General features: G+C 34.7%; 1 protein-coding gene across 2 annotated transcripts in view; it reads left to right on the forward strand.

Annotated features, from left to right (window-relative positions):
- The first annotated feature begins 850 nt into the window (after window positions 1-850).
- LOC111372250 (protein NRT1/ PTR FAMILY 5.10-like) overlaps window positions 851-21594 on the forward strand; it is a 26988-nt gene continuing 6244 nt past the window's right edge. For both annotated transcript variants that reach the window (XM_022994492.1, XM_022994494.1), the window contains exons 1-2: window positions 851-1304; window positions 1387-1604. In XM_022994492.1, coding sequence (XP_022850260.1) covers window positions 1160-1304; window positions 1387-1604 — 363 coding nt within the window. In that variant the 5' untranslated portion in view covers window positions 851-1159. The remainder of the gene's footprint in view (window positions 1305-1386; window positions 1605-21594) is intronic.

Raw genomic sequence — 21594 nt, forward strand, 5'->3', positions numbered from 1 at the left:
TGGTCCCTAAGCTCCTAACATAAAATTTCACCTTAATTAAATAAAACATATTTATGCCTTAATTAAATTAATCAAATAAAGTTCATGCAATATCTCTTGTACTACGTCACCAACATGGTTTAAGATTGAAGGGGCTAGAAGCTTCAAAATCTATCTAACAGATTAACATAATTGTAAAATGTTATTCACACGCATTCAAAAGAATGTGAAATGGAGCTGACAATTGTTTATTTTGGTGATTTTTAAATGTTTCTCTAATGCTGATCACATTACATTTTGTCCTAGGAATGCATGTTAATTTTCTTTCTTCGTTTTTGCTAGAAGATTACTATTATCTCGTGCCTAATTAATTACATGCCAATTATTGATAAATGTTTGACTTGACTAATTTATAAACCATTTATAAGTTGGTAGCCAAACGTCCCATGAATTTATTTAACCTTTTGAGTTTTGAAAACAATCAAAATAGTATTAGATCATTAGCGAACAAATAAAGATGCTATTTTTCTAAAGATTACGTTTTCTAGTATGTTTAGATATTGAGTTGGGACACGAAATTATGATTGTAATATCAAGTGTGAAGTTATATCCTTCAAAAATAATTGTCATTTCCCTAATGCGTGAGAGTTCCACGTCTCATTAAACGATTTCTATCCTGTAGAGACAAAAATCGTAGCTTGGGGACCTGATTGCTATATTTTGAAAAGGTTGAGTGTCAAAGTTGTAATTGTCCCTAAATTTCAAATTAATTTTCCATGCTCCATTTTTGGCCGAGCTTTCAACCGAATCACATCTACGCATGTATAGCTATAAAATACTCCATTGATGGAGCTTCATGCAAAACTTTTTGTGTCTGTATTGAAGTAGACGAACACAATCACATCAAAATCCATATTTAAAGGAAAAAAAATCAAATTTTTAACACTTTTTGTGTTATGAATGAAATCAGAATAATGCCATGTTTTTCCGATTGCAATCTCTTTCATGTTTACAAATTTATGCCAACTATAACTGTTTGAAAGACTAGACAATTGCGTGTTAAAGTAGATTGAAGTAGAAGAACAGTCACATCAATTCAATTGCTTGCCCCGTTTTTAAATAAATCAGAAAAATGTAAGTTTCCCTGCTTAAAATCTACTTGTTGTTGAGCTCTAGAGATATGGCCATGCCCGCCGCCGGAACCCACCTTTTGGATGCCGAAGCTCTGCTGTTGGACGACGTTGTTCATGGCTACGTCGACTTCAAAGGCTGCCCTGTTACCCGATCCCTATCCGGTGGTTGGAAGTCCTCTTTCTTCATCATAGGTTCACTATATGTTGCCCCATTTACCATTGAAAAGGTTACAGCATTTTTTGCAGTACTTTATTTATATTTTGGATTTGTTAGGCGTTGAAGTGGCTGAGAGATTTGCGTACTGTGGAATAAGTTCGAATTTGATAAGCTATTTGACGGGTCCGTTGGGCCAATCCACCGCAACTGCGGCGGAGAATGTGAATGCGTGGTCCGGCACGTCTATGATTTTGCCACTTTTGGGTGCTTTTGTGGCGGATTCTTTTCTTGGTCGGTACCGGACCATCATCATTGCCTCTGGGCTCTATATCCTGGTCAGTACACGAATCATTCACTAATATATAGTTTCTGTTTTGAGCTTTAAAATTATGTAACGCCTCTAATTGCATTCAGAATATCTACCTTGAAACTTGGCTAATGGATTGGTAGATACTTGAATACCTACCCTTATAGGCAACTGGGAGTGACTCATACTGGCCAAAGCATGCATTCCCCAAATTTCCATTTTGTATAGTAAAAAATTTTTCAGATTGAGAATAATAAAATATTGAAATTTGGCGTTGAAGGTTTACAATACACGTCGTTGATATGTAGAAATAAATATCCAAGTTAGGATGTTGATGGTAAAAATTGAATCAAACAATTTCATTGATGAAACAATTACAATCAAAGATCAAATATAAATGCAATCAATAAATCCTCTCACATAACTATGAGTTATACCTCCTAAATCCACTAGTCTAGATTCCTCAACTAGAACCAGAGGAGAAATAGCTAATTAAGAGTGAGATATTTGAATTACATGCCTTCTTCTTCAATCGTGGGTATTTATATATTTCCCTCCAGGCATTGAGGTAGGGATGGCAAAAAAACCTGGTCAACCTGATATTCATGGGGTCTTGCCCCATTCCCTCCTAACCGGGTACATGGGATGGGTATGGGCGCAAGAGTCATTGCCCCGAAGTGGGTATGGGACGAGTACGGAAAACATAGTCCCCGGCCCCATCACCCGTTTGGTTTAATATTAATTTCAAATTTAATTTTTTATCAAACAAAAATAATAGATTTATCATCATTTTTAAAGAGAACATAAGTTGTTTTTAACAAATTGGTAAAAAAATAATACTATTTACTAACTAAGGACATTAAAAATAAAAAAATGAATAGAAAAAATAAATGGGGTAGGAGACTTACCCCACCCACCCCGTCCTGCTTTAACTGGGTATGGGTATGGGATAAGATAATAAAAATACCCGACGGGACGGGGGTAAGAATAGTTGACCCGGACCTGCCCCGTTGCCATCCTTACATTGGGGTAGTTTGATCATTTTTGCTTTGTGCTAGGTGGAGACTTCTTATTGGTTGCTTCTTAATATATTTTAATTAAAAGTCATCCTTTATTCACTTTCCCTGTGCCTTTTATTGACAACCTGTATGTGGTGAACAATTTGAAATTTTTATGCGAGCCTCTTGTTTCTTGGTTCTCCTCGCGTGTTGCCTTTCACCTTGTGATGTGATCCAACGCGCGAAGGCAAGTTAGGGCAAAGATCCATTGATCATTGAAGAATTCCAATGACTCGATCATGAGTAAAGAGGGTCAAAGAAGCGATGAAATTACTCATTCAAGCTATGGTGGACAAGACATTGTTCATAGCAAGCAAAGAAGCAAGTTTTATGTTGGGTTCGGGAAGGAGCTGAAGTTTTAGTATTATGCGACTGCATAGTTTCATCATGCATGCATGCAGCAGCATTGCCTCTAACAGAAAATCCTGTTCACGTAATGTCATGAACTATACGATCACATAGTTTAGTAGATCGCATAGTTTAGTACTATGCGGCCACATAGTATATCTTGGATGCATGCTTTTTCAATTTTCTCGAATTTTCCTAATTATGTTAGAACTCTACTTTTTGGTATCTTTTGTAATCTTTTAGACTTTTATTCCTTTTAAACTAGGTTTTATGGGTTTTCTATACATAGGACTCATTATTCTACATTGTAAACATTCATTCATTAATATCAATTGTGAGATTACTTTTGTGAGCATATTATTGCTTTCAATTCGTTGTTCTTTACTGAACAAATCCTGAACTTATCAATAATTATTTTCTTGTGGCATTTAAACAATTGTTGTAAGATTCTTGAGTCTTGTAATCAAGGGGTCAATATATTGTTAGTGATTGTTGGTTACTCGGTTTACTATTTTTGAATCAAATTCAAATCTTTGATTTCTTGACTTTTTTGGATTGTGATTCAATCTCGTGTGGGTTTCATAGCTTCAATTGCTACATTATTTGCATTAGAGCTTAGGCTCCAAAAATCGAGGTTATATCCTTTCCTTTTTTCTTGAGTCTTTTGTATTCCCGCTCTTAATCCATTCGAGTCTTTAATCCATAAAAGTTCCCAAGAAAATTCAAAAGTTGTATTTGTGCTCATTTAGCATCCAAATCCATTTTAATGTTTCTCTGATATTGTAGTCGAATTTTCATGTTCAACCCAAAATTCAATGACTACTTTCTTGAATTAATAGATCCCATTCAAAAGTGTCATATTCTTTTCCTTCTTTCTTGAGTCTTCTAAAAATATAAATTTCACTCACATCCTATTTTGAATTTTTCGAGAATAAGACTTGGCTGAGTTCGGATTAGTTCTTTGAAGCACTTGAGTGAAAGAATTTAGGATGTTGAGACTAATAGAGAGAAAAATCTAATTTGAGTGATACACTAGTGTATACATGTGGGGTATATGTTACTTTAGATTTAGGATGTTTGATAGGAAGGATTCTACCTCAAGCAGGAACAACAACCTAGTTGACATGTCAGAAGAGTTGATACACTAATTTGAGAGGTTGTTTGAATATGTGAGGGATAGGTAGGAGGTGTGGATGGAGAGGCAAGACCCATTGCTTGCTAATTTACGCAAGCGAGTTCCTAATGTAAAGAGGCAAGGTAGGCGGGAGTCTAGGGTAGAGAATCATAGTGATTATGAAGTAGTGGTATGGATGAGTATGCAATAGTGGATGCCTTGTTAGAGAGAATAAGGGATAGATGAGTTAGGCATGAAAGGAGAGATAGATAACCTATTGGAAATGGAGTTGATGGGAATGTGGACAATTTCAAAATGATAATTTTGTCATTCAAAGGAAGGAGTGATTTGAAATTGTACTTGGAATGGAAAAAGAAAATAGAATTGATACTTGATTGCCACAATTACTCAAAGGAAAAGAGGATAAAGATTGTTGTACTTGAGTTTACTAATTATGCTATTACTTGGTGGGATCAAGTAGTGACATCTAGGAGGAATTGTGAAAGGCCAATTAATAAATCGGAAAAATTGAAGGCTATCATGAGGAAGAGGTTCGTGCCTAGTCATTACTATATGGAGCTTCATCAAAAATTACAAAGCTTCTACAAGGACCTAGGAGTGTGGAAGACAATCATAAAGAGATTGAGATAATGAAGATTAAAGTGAATGTTGAGGAAGATAGGGAGGCCACTATGGCAGATTTTTTGAATGGTTTGGATCGGGAAATAGCTAATGTGGTGGAGTTGCAACATTATGTGGAGTTGGACGATATGCTACATGTGGCTATGAAGGTAGAGAGGCAACTAAAAAGGAAGGGGTCAGTTAGGTATCCATCGGGTTCTAATTCTTCTTTGAAATTGATGTGGGATAACAACAAGGGAGATAAAGCTGTTTCAAAGAGCAAAGCTGAACTACCAAAGGAGAAAGAGGAAAGTGCTAGAAGGTCACATCCAAAGTGGACTCATAGCCATCTAGGAGTCTAGACATCAAATGTTTTAGGTGTTTGAGACGAAACACTTTGCTTTTCAATGTCTGAACAAAAGGGTATTGATTTTGAGAGACAAAGGAGAAGTGGTAAGCGATAGTGAAGAGGACTATGATGACATGTCGAAATTGGAAGAGCCTAGTGATGAAGAAAAGGTGGAGTATGCAATGGGTGAACTCTTAGTTACGAAAAAGCTCTTAGTACACAAATCAAGGCAGATGACTTGGAGCAACAAAGAGAGAACATATTCCATACAAGGTGCCACATCAACAACAAGGTATGTAGCATGATTATAGATGGGAGTAGTTGTATTAGTGTGGCTTGCACTACACTTGTTGAAAAATTTGGTTAACCATGTTAAAACATCTTAAACCTTACTGTCTGCAATGGTTGAATGAATGGGGAAAGATTAAGGTGAATAAAAGGGTGCTGGTGAGCTTTTCGATTGTTAGCTATCAAGATGAAATAATGTGTGACGTAGTTCTTATGCATGTCGGGCACATTTTTGTTGGGTAGACTATGGCAATATTTTATGAGTGTAAGGGGAGAACTTCTTTCAATTTACAATTTGGTAAAGACAGGGACTATCACTTACCCCCAAAATGGGTATCATTATTTTACTTCTTACTCCTCCAAGATGTGTCCAAAGCTCATAACAATTTCCAACAAAGTTCACGATTGAAAGGAAGGACTTTTCTTTGCCCATGAAAACTATATGCTGCATCCTAATGATCCTTATCCCGATGTGGTTTTGTCTTGCTATGAGTGTTTTTACCCTTTTCGTGGTTTGCCATTATGCTACTATTATTATATATTGAATTATGTTCGTGCAAAAAAAATGTTGACTCCTTTTCAAGTTCAAGCCAATAGGGAACTTCACCTTTTAGCAATACATATTCTCGATTTAAACTCCGAATCTTGTGAAGTCAGGGAGAGACTAAGCTTCTCTAATCCCACATTTTAAGATAACGGACTTCAATTTATTCCGAATAAGTCAATATTTTCACTTCTTTGTTTAAAAAGTCTCTTCTTTTTGGGAAGTGCTTAATTTGTTCCCAGCATTCCCAATCACAGTCTTTTACTACTAGAACTTTAGGAACTTTGCCTATGAATTTTGCATCTCCTCCTTTTTTGGGTCTGGCCAATAATCCTAGAAAAAGGAAAACTCCAAGTGGGTCTATGCTCATTTTCGATCCAAAGCTTCTACTCACCCGGGGTCCTACCCCATGTTTGAAGTCTTTGTTCATTCAACACTACGAGGTTCACTAGATGCGGGTGATCTATCTTTATTTCCATCCCTTGTTTATCACACGGTGAAGGTTGTTTTTGTCTATTTCAACCTATCTTGGGAGAGGCTGGTGGAAGAACTTAATCTTACAGGGAGGAAAGATGATTGACATCAGTTGTCAACGAGCTACAATCTTATCTCAATATCAGCAATCTGATTATGAATCTTGCACACCAAAGTTAGCTCTTTGGTGAAGAAGTATAACTCTCTCTAGATGAAGTTGAAGGAGGTTGGCGACAAGAGGGATGGATTCAAGGAGATGAGTAAGCGTGTCGAAGCTTTTGAAGTGAAGAAGGTTTCTTTGGCGCCTGATGCCAAGAAGATCTACTCAGATTTAAATTCGACGAATAGGAATACGCAACCTATGTTATCAAGATCGAGCGTGATGCTTCGTGTCTTAAAGATAAGTTCCACAAGACTAAGTCCAAGCATGAAGCCGCGTTTAGGGAACTAAGGGTCCGTTTGATTGTAAAAATGAAATTTGGGTAGAAAGAAAATGAATTTCAAGGAATTAAATTGCCTAGAACTTGTTTTATCGGGAATTGTCAATTAAATGTATTTGATTGGTATAATTTTTCACCTGAAAAATGTTAAAATTTTGAATGTTTTGGTGTTTGTTTGGCTTTGTTTTTCTTGAAAATTGTCAATCAAATAGATAGAGTTTTTTACAATTGTGGATGGAATTTGTTTTCATTGTGCAAAAAAAAAAAAAAACTAAAATAAAAACAATAACAATAATAAAAAAATTAAAAAAAGGTGGAAAACTAATTCTCACCATTTTTGTAAGAATTGATTTTCCACATGATGGAAAATGCATCAAGTGAGGTGGAAAATGGAAAAACAATTGTCTAGAAAATTTTACACATCAAACACTACCAAAAGGTGGAAAATGGAAAAAATTTTCCATGGAAAATGTACCATATCAAACAGTGCCTAAATGATTAAGGAATGAGATTGATGCTGTTCGTGATAAACTGAGAAATGTTGAGACGAAGCTAGTTTACGGAGTCTAGTCTTTTTGAATTGACTGCTCGTAAGGTGAAATTAGTTGAGGATGCTATGCAAGATGGGAAAAATAAGTGCTCAACATTATTAGAGACTTTCATCACGAACAGATTCTGAATTTTTTGGGAGCTCCTGATGATAATGTCAAAAACATCCCCTCTTCTGAGGTTCGTCTACTGGCTACTAAGGCTTTTGACATTCCATTCATTCCTGCTGTTCTTTCCTAACTTAACTCTCTGACTATCCTCCAAAGCGGGAATGCAACTATTAATGAGCCTGTTGACTCTCAATCACTCATTTTTTTTCCCAACAGGTATCTAGTTCAGGGAAGAATACTATAGCGAAAGATGAGGACTTGGCATCAGGTTGGAGGTTATTAGTTATTCATTTAAATCCAAATCTTACTAGTTAGCAGTTTGATTGCCATTTTAAGACTTGACATTCTGATTGTTCTCTTCCTGCTTCTACAAAAGTGAGTATGCCCTCAAGGGGGCCAAGTTCAAGTCAAACAGGAGGATCATTTTTCCGAGAATCTATAGTCCTTGGTTAATTAAAATAGCTTGTTTTGTCTCATTATGACAGTGAAGTTTCATTCCTTGTTCATATAAAGCTGCTTTTTTATGGCAATTTTATTGATAAAATATTATTGTCTTATGTTCTATGAAATGTCCATTTGACGCTTTTTTCGTCTGCATTGTTTTTCTTTTGTTACTTTTCAATGTTTTTTGCATAGAAGTATTTACAATAAGTTCACATCAACATCAGGATCCATTGTTCTTGTGCTGATTTCTCATTTCAACTATGCAAATTTCTAAATGAAACCTTATTAAATCATCGTATCAACATTAGGGGCTCGAATTACTTTTCTTTATCCAGCCATGGTTTTTCATATATGTGTATTTTGTGCACTATTATATTGATGTCATGACATTTAAAAGTAAATGGCTGTGGCCTCATCCCTATTTTGATAATGATTTCCTTTACGGGTGGAATCAATCCCTTTGCTTCTTGGCAGAATAGGCCTCGCGGCCCTCGCTTGAGTTGGAATTTCTTTGGCTAAATATACCTCGACATTGAGCTAGAAATGATTGTCATTTTTCGATGGGATTGGCCTCGCCTTTTATCATCAATTCTCCTTTTTGTGACTTCATCGCAAGGGCAATATTTCTAGTTTTATTTTCATTGCTCGTGCTTCATCTAGTACTTGCTAAGTTATTTTTACTGATGGGTAGGTTTTTCACCCTTCCCTTCACAACATCGGATTCTTGATTTCCTAAACAATGATTTTTAGATATGTATTGCTCTTTCTTTCACAATTATTCTTGTTTAAGATACTTGGTTTCTAAGGAACCCAATTCTTTATTTTGTCAACATCGTTTATGATGTTCAACCAAAAGTGTATTGGGGTTTTCCACCCTGCATTGGATCAATTTTAGATGGGATGTTAGAGGATTTATTTGCTAAAGATAACTAAAGCCATCATTTATTCTTCAGCCAGTGTCGTGTTGAGAAACATTTGTTTCCCTACATATTTACCTAATATAATTGACAGAGTTACAGTTCTTAGGGTTACCTTAGATCCAGAAATCTTTAATCACGTGCATGATGGGTACCTATTGAGTTTGTATCATGCGTGCTTTCTCTATCTTCTCCCGTATATGGGGTTTTAATTATGATATTGATTTCTCTTTGTTAAGGTTGGGCGTTCGTAGCCCTAGCCAGCGTGTGATGATATTGGCCTCTTGGTGTGAAAGTCGCACATCTTTGCTCATTCCGTTTCTTGGCTTTTTTTAACACCTTGTATACAACATTCATTCATATCATGACCGTCAGAACATGAATATTGTAGAATTTTGATCTGTCTGTTGGGAGATAGGTTGGCTTCGACGACATCGTGTAAGGAGGTACGACAATAGTGCACATCGGCTTATTGGTTTCTTTGGAGCTATAGCATTGTGATCTAGACATTTTAGATGCATATTTTGTTGTTTATTTTTTACTCTCCTCAATGGGATTTTGTTCTATTCCCTTTGATTTTGTATCCTCCATTGATTTTCCAATATGTCTTCTACCTGGATCTTGCTAAATATAAGGTCTATTAGTCTGGAAAAAGAGAATGGCTACCTTTTGGGGGTCGCATTCCGGAAAGAAGTGCCTGGCCGTAGGCCATTTCATAGTATTTCCTTCGCTTCTTCACGGGGCTCAATCTCACTTGCTACTATCTCGTATTTAAATTGTGTAAAATTTTTGATAGATTCTCCTTCCTTCTACATGATGCTACTTAAGTTTAGAACTGCTTATATCATTTTGAGATTCGTTTGTTGATGAGGAAATCGACCACTGGTTGAATCTGCTAGTAACTGATACATCACATTCTCCATTGTGGATTGGCCTTTTGTGTGAATTGCTATCATCAAAATTGTTATAATTCCTCGTCCTCTGATTATTCCACTAGTTAAGCCTCCAATCGTGACAGCTTTCCTAATTCATTGATCCGTTTACTGAGGATTTACTATTATGCAATTTTTTCCACTTTCCTATCAGAGCAGCGCCATAAGCTTATGATACCCACAATCGATGATTTCTTTTGGGGAAAAATTTAGCATCATGTGCTATTTTTCCTCGATTTTCTTTTTGTTTCCAGTTAATTTTTGGCCTATCATTTTTCCTCCAATGTCTTCAGCTTTTCTGCCATTTCACGGATTGCTTTTGCAGTGGGCACTTCTTTTCCTTGAAGATAGTATTGGATTGGGAAAATTTCGGCTTGGGATCTTGCAGGCATCTCCTCCCATTTCTCTATGGATTTATCTCACTTTTGATAAAATCATTGATGGATTCTTTTGTTCTGACTTTTAGTGATTCGAATATATCTGGATCTGCTTCTACTCCATTCATTCTTCCAGATCCTTAAGGCTTCTAAACTTTAGCAGACATACTTGTTGTTTACTTTGCTCGAGTTTCCTACAGAATACGCCAATTTGTTGATGGTAAAAATTAGATCAAATGATTTTATTAGTGAAACAATTACAATCGAAGACCAAATGTAAATACAATCAATAAATTCTCTTACCCAACTATGAGTTTCACCGTCTAAATTCACTCGTCTAGATGCTTCAACTAGAACAAGAGAAGAAATAGCCATTTGAGATGGAGATATTTGAATTTCATGAAGTTCTTCAATCATGGGGTATTTATAAATTTTCCTCCAGGCATTGAGGTAGTTCAGTCATTTTTGCATTGTTCCAAGTTGTGATTTCTTATTGGTTGCCTCTTAATTGATCTTAGTTAAGAGCATGTTTTATTCACTTACCATGCATTCCTTATTGACAGCCTTCAACCAGCCTTATGTGACACCCGAGTTCTAAAGCCTGATGGCCATAAATATAAATAAACAACCAAGATAATACTTAAAAGAAATAATTAATAAAAGTTGATTCCATGAATTAAGATTACAAAAACTACGATATTTACTTATTTAAAAAACCAACTTATTCAAAATACTTAAAATTTCAAATTTATTTCCTCCACTACGGCCAAATCTCTTTGTTGCCTAATTTCTAAAAGTAAGGAAACATAATGGTGAGAGTAAGCATGCGCGTTTTCATGAATATTAATCATATTACTCTTGGAATCATAAAACTTGCATAAAATGGACACAAAAACTATACCTAATTTAGATGGTATGAGTTTATGTGCGTAATGTTACTAGAACTCTGGTCCGAGGCTCAGAACATACATATAGACCCACAAACACATTTTCCAAAAGCAAAGCATAATAAGTGCATAAATATGTACTGTCGTATAGAAGAAGATAAAGGTAAATTGAGAAAATTACCTTGTTAGACTTTCCCTCCAAAATTCCTTGAACACCGTGCATGCTAAACTTTGTAGTGTGAAAATATGTACGTGGAAGAGGGTCGAGAGGAAGAGAGACATAAAGTACAAGATAAATTGTGAGAGAGTATAAATGATGAGACGGCAATATAAATAGGGGTTTCTAAGGTTTGACCACTTTATCTATTTTTGGTAATAACCTTCGTTCCTTTATTAATGCCACACATTTTTTTTTCCACGTGGAATGTAATTAGTCACTCAACTAATTGCCCAATTAAATACATTAATAAACATATAATTGCTATTGATAAGATATTTCCATATAATTAAACATTTGATTTAATTATGCCAAATTAAATATTCTAGCATGCCATATGAAATACGAGATTGCTAATTGCACATGCATAAGTGATGTTTCTAATTTTAATAAATGAAAGTTTCTCTAATTATAATAATTAACCAATTAATTAGGTTATTTGTCATGCAATATTTAAATCAAATCATGCAACCACATTACTAAGATTTAGCCATGGAAAATTCTGCACGTGTAAAAGAAATTGCTTTATGTCCTAAACTATTTTCATCATTTAGTTGGGACCCAAACTAAAAAACTTATTTCTAGCCCCTAAATTCAATTTTGATGACTAACTAAGTTGTTTTCGGATGTTAAAATCCACCCACTTAAAAACATTTGGTCCTCAACGAATTACCTCAATTGTTGTCGCAACAAAAAAAGTTGGGGGTACTTGATCACATTTCCTCTTCTCGTTTCCTAGTGGCCTTCTCTATTGAATAATGTTGCCGTAACACTTGAATTAGTAGTATCTCTTTGTTGTGAAGCTTCTGTACTTCTTAAGCTATGATGCATACCGGTGCTTCTTTGTAACTCAAATTCAATTGAATATCCGATGGTTGATATCTCACCATATGAGTTGGGCCAGGAACATACTTTCTAAGCATTGATACATGGAAAACATCGGGTACCGCTAAAAAATCTTGTGGCAAAGCTAATTGGTAAGCAACATTTCCAATCGTCTTAAAATTTCGAAAGGACTAATGTATTTTGGTTTGAGCTTACCATTCTTACCAAACCGCAGTTCTCTTTTCATTGGCTTAACCTTTAAAAGTACCGTATCTCCTATTGAAAATTCCAAGTCCTTTATCCTTTCTATTAGCATAATTTTTCTATCTATCTTGAGCCTTCTTTATGCTAACCCTGATCTTTTCAATTACTTGTAATGTTTGCTCCACAATTTTTGAGCCCAAGATCTTACGTTTGCCAACCTCATCATAATGAATCGGTGATCTATATTTTCTCCCATACAAAGCCTCATAGGGCTCCATGCTAATGGAGGCTTGCGGCTATTGTTGTATGCAAACTTAATTAAAGGTAGATGCATCTCTCAATGCCAACCAAACTCTAGGACACACAATCGAAGCATATCCTCTGATGTTTGAATTATCCATTTAGACTGTCATTCCTTCTGAAGGTAAAAAGCATTACTAAAGCTCAAATTAGTGCCCGTAGCCCGATATAAGCTCTTCTAAAAGTTCAAAGTCTTTGTTATAATTGAAACTGGGACACCATGCAACCTCACTATTTCTTTTACATATAATTGTGTAAGTTGGTCCATAGAAAATTTCATATGAACATGTAAGAAATGAGCTCAATTGGTTAATTGGACAACAATCGCCCAAATAACCACGTCCTTTTACTAATTTTGAAAAACCTACAATAAAGTCTACGTCACATGTTCCAATTTCCATTTGGGCACGACTGTGGCAACCTTGATGGTCACTGATGTTTGACTTTCACATATTGACATATTAGGCACTTCTCTACATATTTAGCTATATCATCCTTCATATTTTTCCACCAAAACATAGCTTTTAAGTCACGATACATCTTTTTACCTCCGAAATGTACATAATAAAGGAGTAAAGTCAGCTTCCTCCAAGATTTCAATTTTCAATTCCTCGAAATCTATGTGTCCTTGATAATAAAGTATTGTATAATTGGCTATGGTGAAATCTTTCTTCTTCTAGTTTTGAAAAACTCAAAAGATTGATCCCTTTTGGATGATTCTTAATTCAATTACGAAAAGTTGGTCGAATTGAAAGCGCTGCAATTTGAACAATTGAATTAATGGGAGTAGCTTTCACTTTGAGATTTAATCTCTCAAATTTTCTCTATGAAGGCCATTATGCTGTCAGCTTTACCACTTGTCCCATTGTCTTTCTACTCGAGACATCGGCTACGATGTTCGCCTTACTTTGATGGTAATAGATTTCACAATCGTAATTTTTTACTAGTTGAAGTCATCTCCTCTATCGAAGTTGCTGAGCAAACTGTGGATCATTACCGTTAGGTTGGGGTTACTGAGACTTTGGGGATTCTTTGCCATTGTTATTTGCTCTTTTTCCTCCGAATGACATAGCCTTAAAAAGCAATATTACAATAAGTAAAGATGAAATGAGGGAAAAGATTTGCATATTTTATTCGTAGAATCTTAATAATTTCATAAAAGTACAGAGGGCATTTTCTCTGTCCAAGCAAAATTGAAAATCTACTAGATAAAAGGATTGCAAGGTATAACAAGCATCCAAACAAACATAAGAAATTGTATGCTAAGAATCTAAACATAAAACTATAGTAGTAGTTTTTCCCAGTGCTCTTATCTTTGTTCAGTTCTGGGACTTTTAAAGGGTATTCTTTCTTATCTAGGTTTCCGAGCACATACTTTATTATGTTACCCTCATTGCCCACCTCTGATATTTACTTATGATAGCTCCCATCGAGTGTGATATGAGGTTGGCATCGACGGCGGTTTAGTTTGTACCCCTCAGGCCTTTCAATGACTCTATAGTCCTCACTATAGATCCTTCACCTGTCTTTAAGGTTGCTAATAAGGTGGTTGGCATATATCTGCCAGTCATACATTAAATCGAGTTGTTGAGCAAATTTTTAACAATATCCAGTAAGGGTTCTGAGGAGGAGAGAAACTGCTTCATCCCTACTAAACTCGTGTCCATTCAGTTCAGCCCCCTAGTGAATGGCCTCAATAGCATCCAAAATCTCCACAAGGTTATGACTTGGGTTCCTTGTATAAAATCTAAGGAGGTGTAAGAACCTTGACCGGTCCTGTCTCATAGTCCCGTCTCTTCTTGTCTAAGTTGGACCTCTAGCCATCTTTGAGAGGTATAAAAAGGTTTATTAGTATCGTTCTTCGTACTTAGGATTCAGAAGGAAAGAAACTTTCCTAATTTAGAAGTTTCCACAAAAAATAAAAATAAAAATAAAAATAAATAAATAAATAAATTTGGAAATGGTAATAGTAATTTTGTAAAATCAAAGTTTCTTTAAAAGGAATGTTTCCAGAAATAACAATTTCATAAAATAGGAAATTCTTGGAATAGATGTTTGTAAAAATGGAATTTACTTGAAAGTTTCTGAAAATAGAGTACCTAAAGAAGGACTTTTTTTTTTTTTTTTTTTTTTGTCATAACAATTTTTGTTTAAATTTTGGAGTATGTTTGAAATATGGTTTTTATCTTATTGATCCGAATAATGCATAAACTAAAAGGCTTCTAAGTGAAGAGGGGGGTCACAAGTGCACGCTTAAATTCAAAGCTCTCCTTAGACAGTTTGAATTTTTTTTTTTTATAAAACCTTTCAGTCTTGCGAATACACAAAACAAGAGAACTCGAACAATAACACAAGGAATGAAAATATTTAGATGTATAAATTTCCTAATTAGACTATTATTTGATCGAGAGATTTTCAAAGGTTGACTATTCTCGTAGGTTGATATGTTTTCTAATGTACACAATAGTCTAAAATCACATAATATCGAAAAATTATAATCCACAAAACTAGGAATTTCTTTGAAGTTAAAACTTTTGTAAATCTACACTTTCGAAAAATTAGGAAGTTTCCATAGGCACATATAAAGAGAAATTTGCAATTAAACATGCATATTTTTTGTAAAACATAATTTCGTGCATATTTTTTCACATAATCATGCATGGACATGGTTAAATTTTATAATCTAGCACTCTCTAAACATGGGTAAACATAGTGAACAGGGTTAAATATAATTGTCATCATATAGTAACATTAAATATCAATGTAATTACATGTCTTTCTACCTGATTTGAGGGCATTGGAGCTTGAAAATTGGCATCGAGTGGTGGTGATGTAATAAACCTTAAATTTTAGTCTTTTTCTAGAGTACTTTTTCTTACTATTCATTGCATGAATAGTGATTGCAATGCTTCTGTCATGTAAGAAAATTTAGTTTTTTTTTATATATATTATTATTATTATTATTATTTTTAATTGAGTCCACTGAAACTTGGACCTGCTCTGACACCACTTTGTGATACTTGAGTTCTAAAATTCGAGGGCCATAAATATAAAAAAATAACCAAGATAATACTTTAAAAAATTTAGTTAAAATTAAAAAGTCGCATGACAATATCTTATGTTAAAAAATCAACCTATTCAAAATGCTTAAAAATTTCAAATTGAAATGAAAACTTAAAAGAAACTTTAAAATTCATTTCCACCATCATGACCAAGTTCAAGCTCCAATCTCTCCGACACCTAATTTTTGAAGGAGAAAAACTCAAGGATGAGAAAATTCTTAGCAAGCATATTTATGTTCATGAATATTAATCATATTACTTTGGGAATCGTAAAATTTACATAAAAGAGACACAAAAACTATACTGAACTTAGATGGTATGAGTTTTATGTGCGTAGCATTACTCGAACTTTGGGCCAAATCTTAAAACAAACATATGGCCCATAAACATATTTTCGAAAAGTGAAGCATAATAAACGTGCATATATTTACTCTCTTGTGGAAAAAGATAAAAGTAAATTGAAGAAATTGCCTTATCAGACTTTTACTCCAAAATTTTTTGGGCATCATGCGTACTAAACTTTCTAGTGTGAAAATGTTTATGTGGAAGAGGGGTTAAAGGAAGATAGATATAAGTACAAGATAAGTTGTGTGTGAGTATAAGTGATGTGAGGGGGAATAAATAGATGTTTCTAATATTCGACTATTTTATCTATTTTTGGTAATAACCTTCATTCCTTTATTAATGTCACATTTTTTTTTAATTTTTTTTTTCATATAGAGTGTAATCAATCACTCAACTAATTTCCCAATTAAATATATTAATAAATATATAATTGCTACTACTAATGAGGTATTTTCATATAATTAAGCATTTGATTTAATTATGCCAAATTAAATGTTCTAACATACCATATAAAAATACGAGATTGCTGATTACACATGCATAAATAATTTTTCTAATTCTAATAAATTAAAATTTCTCTAATTATAATAATTAACCAGTTAATTAGGTCAATTGACAAGCAATATCAAAATCAAATCATGCAATCACATTACTGAGATTTAGCTTAGGAAAAATCTGCACATTTGTAAAAGAAAATTGCTCTATGGTCCTAAACTATTGGTCAACATTTAATTGGGTCCCCAAACCAAAAATCTTATTCAATTCTAACGACTACCTAAATTGTTTTCAGATGTTGTACTATATTTGGTGAACGATTTGAGATCTTCATGCCAGCCTCCTGTTTCTTCATTCCACTCTTGTGTTGCCTTTCACCTTACCAATGGATATATAGGTTCACGGGTCTTATTCCCAGGGTTAACCTAAGATCTGAATAAGGATGGTTTAAAAGCCCGATCTTGTTGCTTCTTATAAGAGGAAATTATTAGAAATATCCACTTTTACATATCCATTTGCAAAAATGTCTACCATTGCAAATCCTTGTAAAAATGTCCATTTTGAAGTAATTTAGACCAAAAGTACCCTTGTTAACAATTTATGATTCCACACAAAAACAAAAATGGACATTTTTGCAATTAAAAATTTTATTGACCAATAAAATTTTGACACATGACCTACCCTATTTATTTCAAAAATACATACGTCAAATCATAATAAATGCTATTTTTCTCATTGACATTGAAATGTCGAAAACTATATTTCAAATGTAGAGAAATATCATGTTCGGAATGAAATGTCATTCTAGACATCTAATATGTTGAGGACAACATTTGAAATGTCGAGAACATTTAATGTTGCGATTTGACATGTGTACTTTTAAAATATAAATGGGGTTAAATATCTAGAACGGCATTTGAAATGTCAAGAACATCATTTTAATATAGCTTCTCATGGAAGCTATTTCTCGAAATCCGCAAAAAATTGGAAAAGAAATTAGTTGCTTCATTTTTTCATTAAGGGCATAGTAGATAGTTTAGTACTAAATTTAAACAGTGGACATTTTTTAATTGAAACCCATGAAATTTGACATTTTTGAAGATACCCCTTCTTATAATACATTTTTAATAAAAGTATTATCTGGCAGCCCCCTAATTGTATAGCGATCAATAAGTGGTCGAGGGAGATGAGGCTTAGGCTTCTTTTTCATCCTTTCTTTCGCATCTTTCTTTCCTCTTTCAACATTATCCCAACAAAACTTATCTCGAATGAATGAGGCTATATGGCTGGATAATTTTTGTTATAGAACATTGATGGGGTGGGAAAAACTTTCTCCAGACATTTTTCTTTCTATTTATAATTTCGTAAAAAATGGGGACTACCATGCATCCTCAAAAGGAATATTATTATTTTACTCCTTATTTATCCGAAATGTGCCCAAAACTTCTCACTACTCCAAACAAGATTAATGATTGGAAAGAATTTTTTCTTTGTTCGTGGAAATTGGGGGTTACAGCCTAATGATCCTCATCCTAATATAGCAATATACATTTTTACAGTAATTCCAACGAGTATTTTGACTTATTCATGGTTCACGTATGCTATTGGGATATTTTATAGTACCATGCCCGCGCCAAAAAATTGCAAAGATACTTAAGGAGATTCGCCTTTCGGTGACAATATTTTTGAATTAGGTAATGTAGTTTGTTATGCTGAGGGACTATTGAGCTCCTCCAATCCCAAATATTATGACAACGAACTACAGATTATTATAAGTGAGTTTTTGTCTTTTTTCGTTTGTTTAAAAGGTCCCTCCTATCTAGGAAGTGTTTGATTTATTTGTTTCTTCTGCCAGTGTAGACATATTTGGGTGTCGCATCCTACGGTGACTCATAAGCGTAAAAAAACTACTACCGTCATTGCTTCTAAAAAATATCTCTACAAGTGCTCGAAAGGTTCTAAAGGAAAGTCTTTGTGGGTGGTTGATACTTGCCCAATCGAACCTAGTCACAAACTATTTTTATTGGAACTTTGAGGTCTTTTCTCTCTTCTATGGATCTAAATGAGGTTTCTCGAAAAAGGAAAACTCTTCTTTGGTTCATCCCATTATCTGATTCGAAAGGCTCCTACTTATGTCGAGATCTTGCCCCACGTTTGAAGTCCTTGTTTCTTCCTCGCCTCAAGGGTTCATTAGATGTAGGCGTTCTATCTTTATTCCTTCATATGTTTTTCACAAAGCAAATGCTATTTTTACCTACTTCAATCCCTCATGGGAAAAGCTAGCAGAAAAACTTGATCCTATGGATAGGAAAAAATTATCAATGTCCATCTTTAGTGAGTGACAATTTTATCTCAATATCAGCAATCAGATTTCGAAAGCTAGCTCCCTGGTGAAAAATGCAACTCTTTCTAGAAGAGGTTGAAAGAAGTTGGTGATGTAAGAGACGAGTTTAAGGGGATGATCAAAGGTGTCGAAGCTTTTACGGCGAAGTTTCTTTAGTGGCTGATGCCAAGAAGGACTTCTTAGATTTGGATTCGGCAAAGGAGGAATACTCGGGTAATGTTAATAGGATTGAGCGTGTTGCTTTGTGAAGACTAAGTATAAAGTTGCTTTTGGGAAACTACAAGATTTAAGGAATGAAATAGATGCACTTTGTGATAAATTGAGAAATGCTGAAGCAGAGCTGGTTACTGCAGAGTCCAATTTATCTGGGACAATGGCTTGCAAGGCAAAGTTAGTTGAAGATCTATGTAGGATGGGAAAAATAAAGTGGTCAACATTACAGACTTTCGTCCCAAAAAAAGTTTGGATTTTCTGAAATCTTCTGAAGATGATGTCAAAGACATCTATTCTTCAGAAGTTCATTCGCTGCCCGTGGGGGCTTTGCATATTCCATTTATTCCTGCTGTTCAACCGAAATCTATGAATACATCTTCAAGTGGGGATATGGCTATTGATGAGCCTCTCGACACTTCTCTTCCTACTTCTATGGAAGTGAGGATATCTTTAGGGGGTGAAGTTCAAATTAATCAGGAAAACTCTTTTCCTAAAAACCTTTAGTCCTTAGTTAATTAGGATAGCCTGTTTTGTCTTATTATGCCCGTGAAGTTTTATCCGCTGCACATTGGGACTTTATATATTCCATTTATCTTACTGGTTGAGTTATCTTTACTAGCGGATAGGTCTTTCACTATTCCCTTCACAACATCGAATACTTGTTTTCCTAAATAAGAATTTTCAAGCAGGCATTGCTCTTCCTTTCTTGCCAAGAAACATTGTTTCCAAGGGCGCTCCCATTCTTTGTTTTGGCGACATTGCTTACCATGTTCAGCCATATATATCCACGAGGTTTTCCATAGATTTCTTCGTGGCGGGATCCTTGAGGTTACTCGAGAAGTCTTAGGCTGCCTCTTGGATGTCCTTCTCCTTCCTCTTTTTTCTGTTTCAGCCCATTGCCCCATCATCACATCGTATTTTTCTATTAGTGATGCCATATCCCTCTGCGCGCCTTCTATCTTTCCTTCCAAGGAGTCCACCCGATCTGATAGTGTCATTTTCCCAGGTGCCAAATGCTCGAATACCAAAATTGATAGGACCTTGAGCTGATAACATTGGGTGATTTATCGGAAACTTAAGAAATAAATGTAATCAAACAGTGGCTTTATTGAACAAAAGAAAACTTAACAACTTGGAGCATTCGAGAGGCTCCAACTTTCCTACTAGACTCTTGATTTCCGAATGAATATTCTACCCCCCTTTGCCTTTACATTTATTGACAATCTTCCAATTGACTCATTACCCTACCCTCCTTAACAACTAACAGAATAACAAACGTCATGTAAATAAAAATTGATTTCTATTACTCATATGACTTGGCTGCTCCTCTATGTAAGAAATTAAACTGTTATGGCAAGATCTTTAGAATTCATCATTTTTACATATGAATTTAATTGATCAAGAAACATATCTTGATCCATGACAATAATTGAGAAATTTAAATCTGCAAAAAAAAAAAAAGACTGTTAAGTTAAAGAAACTGTTCTCTCACTTTTCCTCTTTATAATTAAATGAATTAGTTGATGGGTTTCATTCACATTTATAGGCAGAAAGAGGCAGTCTCCTGTGGGCCATAAAACTTTCTACTTTCCATCAAAGTGGACAATTATAAAACTGCTACTTCTCAATTAGGCCAATAGGATTTTAGCAATATTAACCACTTTTAATTAATTTTTTAATATTACATGGGCCACAAAATAATTGGTTTTACATTTTCCCACTTCGCCTATGTAATATATTGTTTCGTTATGTGGTATATAACATAATGCGCATATCATGAGTTAAAATCCATCATACATTGGCCACTTAATATATCATCCTTGAGTAAAGACTAATAAAAATCATGGCGGTTTTACACCACTATATCAGCATAATTCCTTCCATGTACTACAATATTAGTCCCTATCCAACATGACACAAAATGAGAAGTTCGATAATTACATTACAATAATGTCTTCGAAAAGACTATCCCTATCAGTATTCACATAATCCATTCACGTACATGTACCAACAGTTATGATAGGAACAATATTTTGTCAAAAACAATACACTAATGAGCTCAAAGTGTCAATACATAAACATCATAAATTATATAATAATGTCAATGATAATTTTTAATAATGCCCATCCTTTCGACATGTTCATTAAATGTCTTTGGAGGAAATCGTTTCGTTAATGGATCTGCAATCATAAGATTGGTGCTAATATGCTCGATCGACACTAGTTGTTTTTGAACTTCTTTAATGGCAAAATACTTCAATTCCATGTGTTTAGCACCTTTAGAGTGCTTGTCGTTCTTTGAAAAGAAAACTGCTGCAGAATTATCACAATAAAGTTTCAGCAGCTTGGCAACACTGTCGACAATTCCAAGCCCTGAAATAAAGTTTCGCAGCCAATTTCCTTGAATTGTGGCCTCAAAGCATGATACAAACTCCACTTCCATAGTGGATGCAGCAATAACCGTCTGCTTCGCACTCTTCCATGATATAGCCCCTCCAGCCAAGAGGAACAGATAGCCAAATGTGACCTTTCTAGTATCCACACATCTAGCAAAGTCCGAA

Source organism: Olea europaea, chromosome 23 (assembly GCF_002742605.1).
Source record: "Olea europaea var. sylvestris chromosome 23, O_europaea_v1, whole genome shotgun sequence".
Classification (NCBI taxonomy): Eukaryota; Viridiplantae; Streptophyta; class Magnoliopsida; order Lamiales; family Oleaceae; genus Olea; species Olea europaea.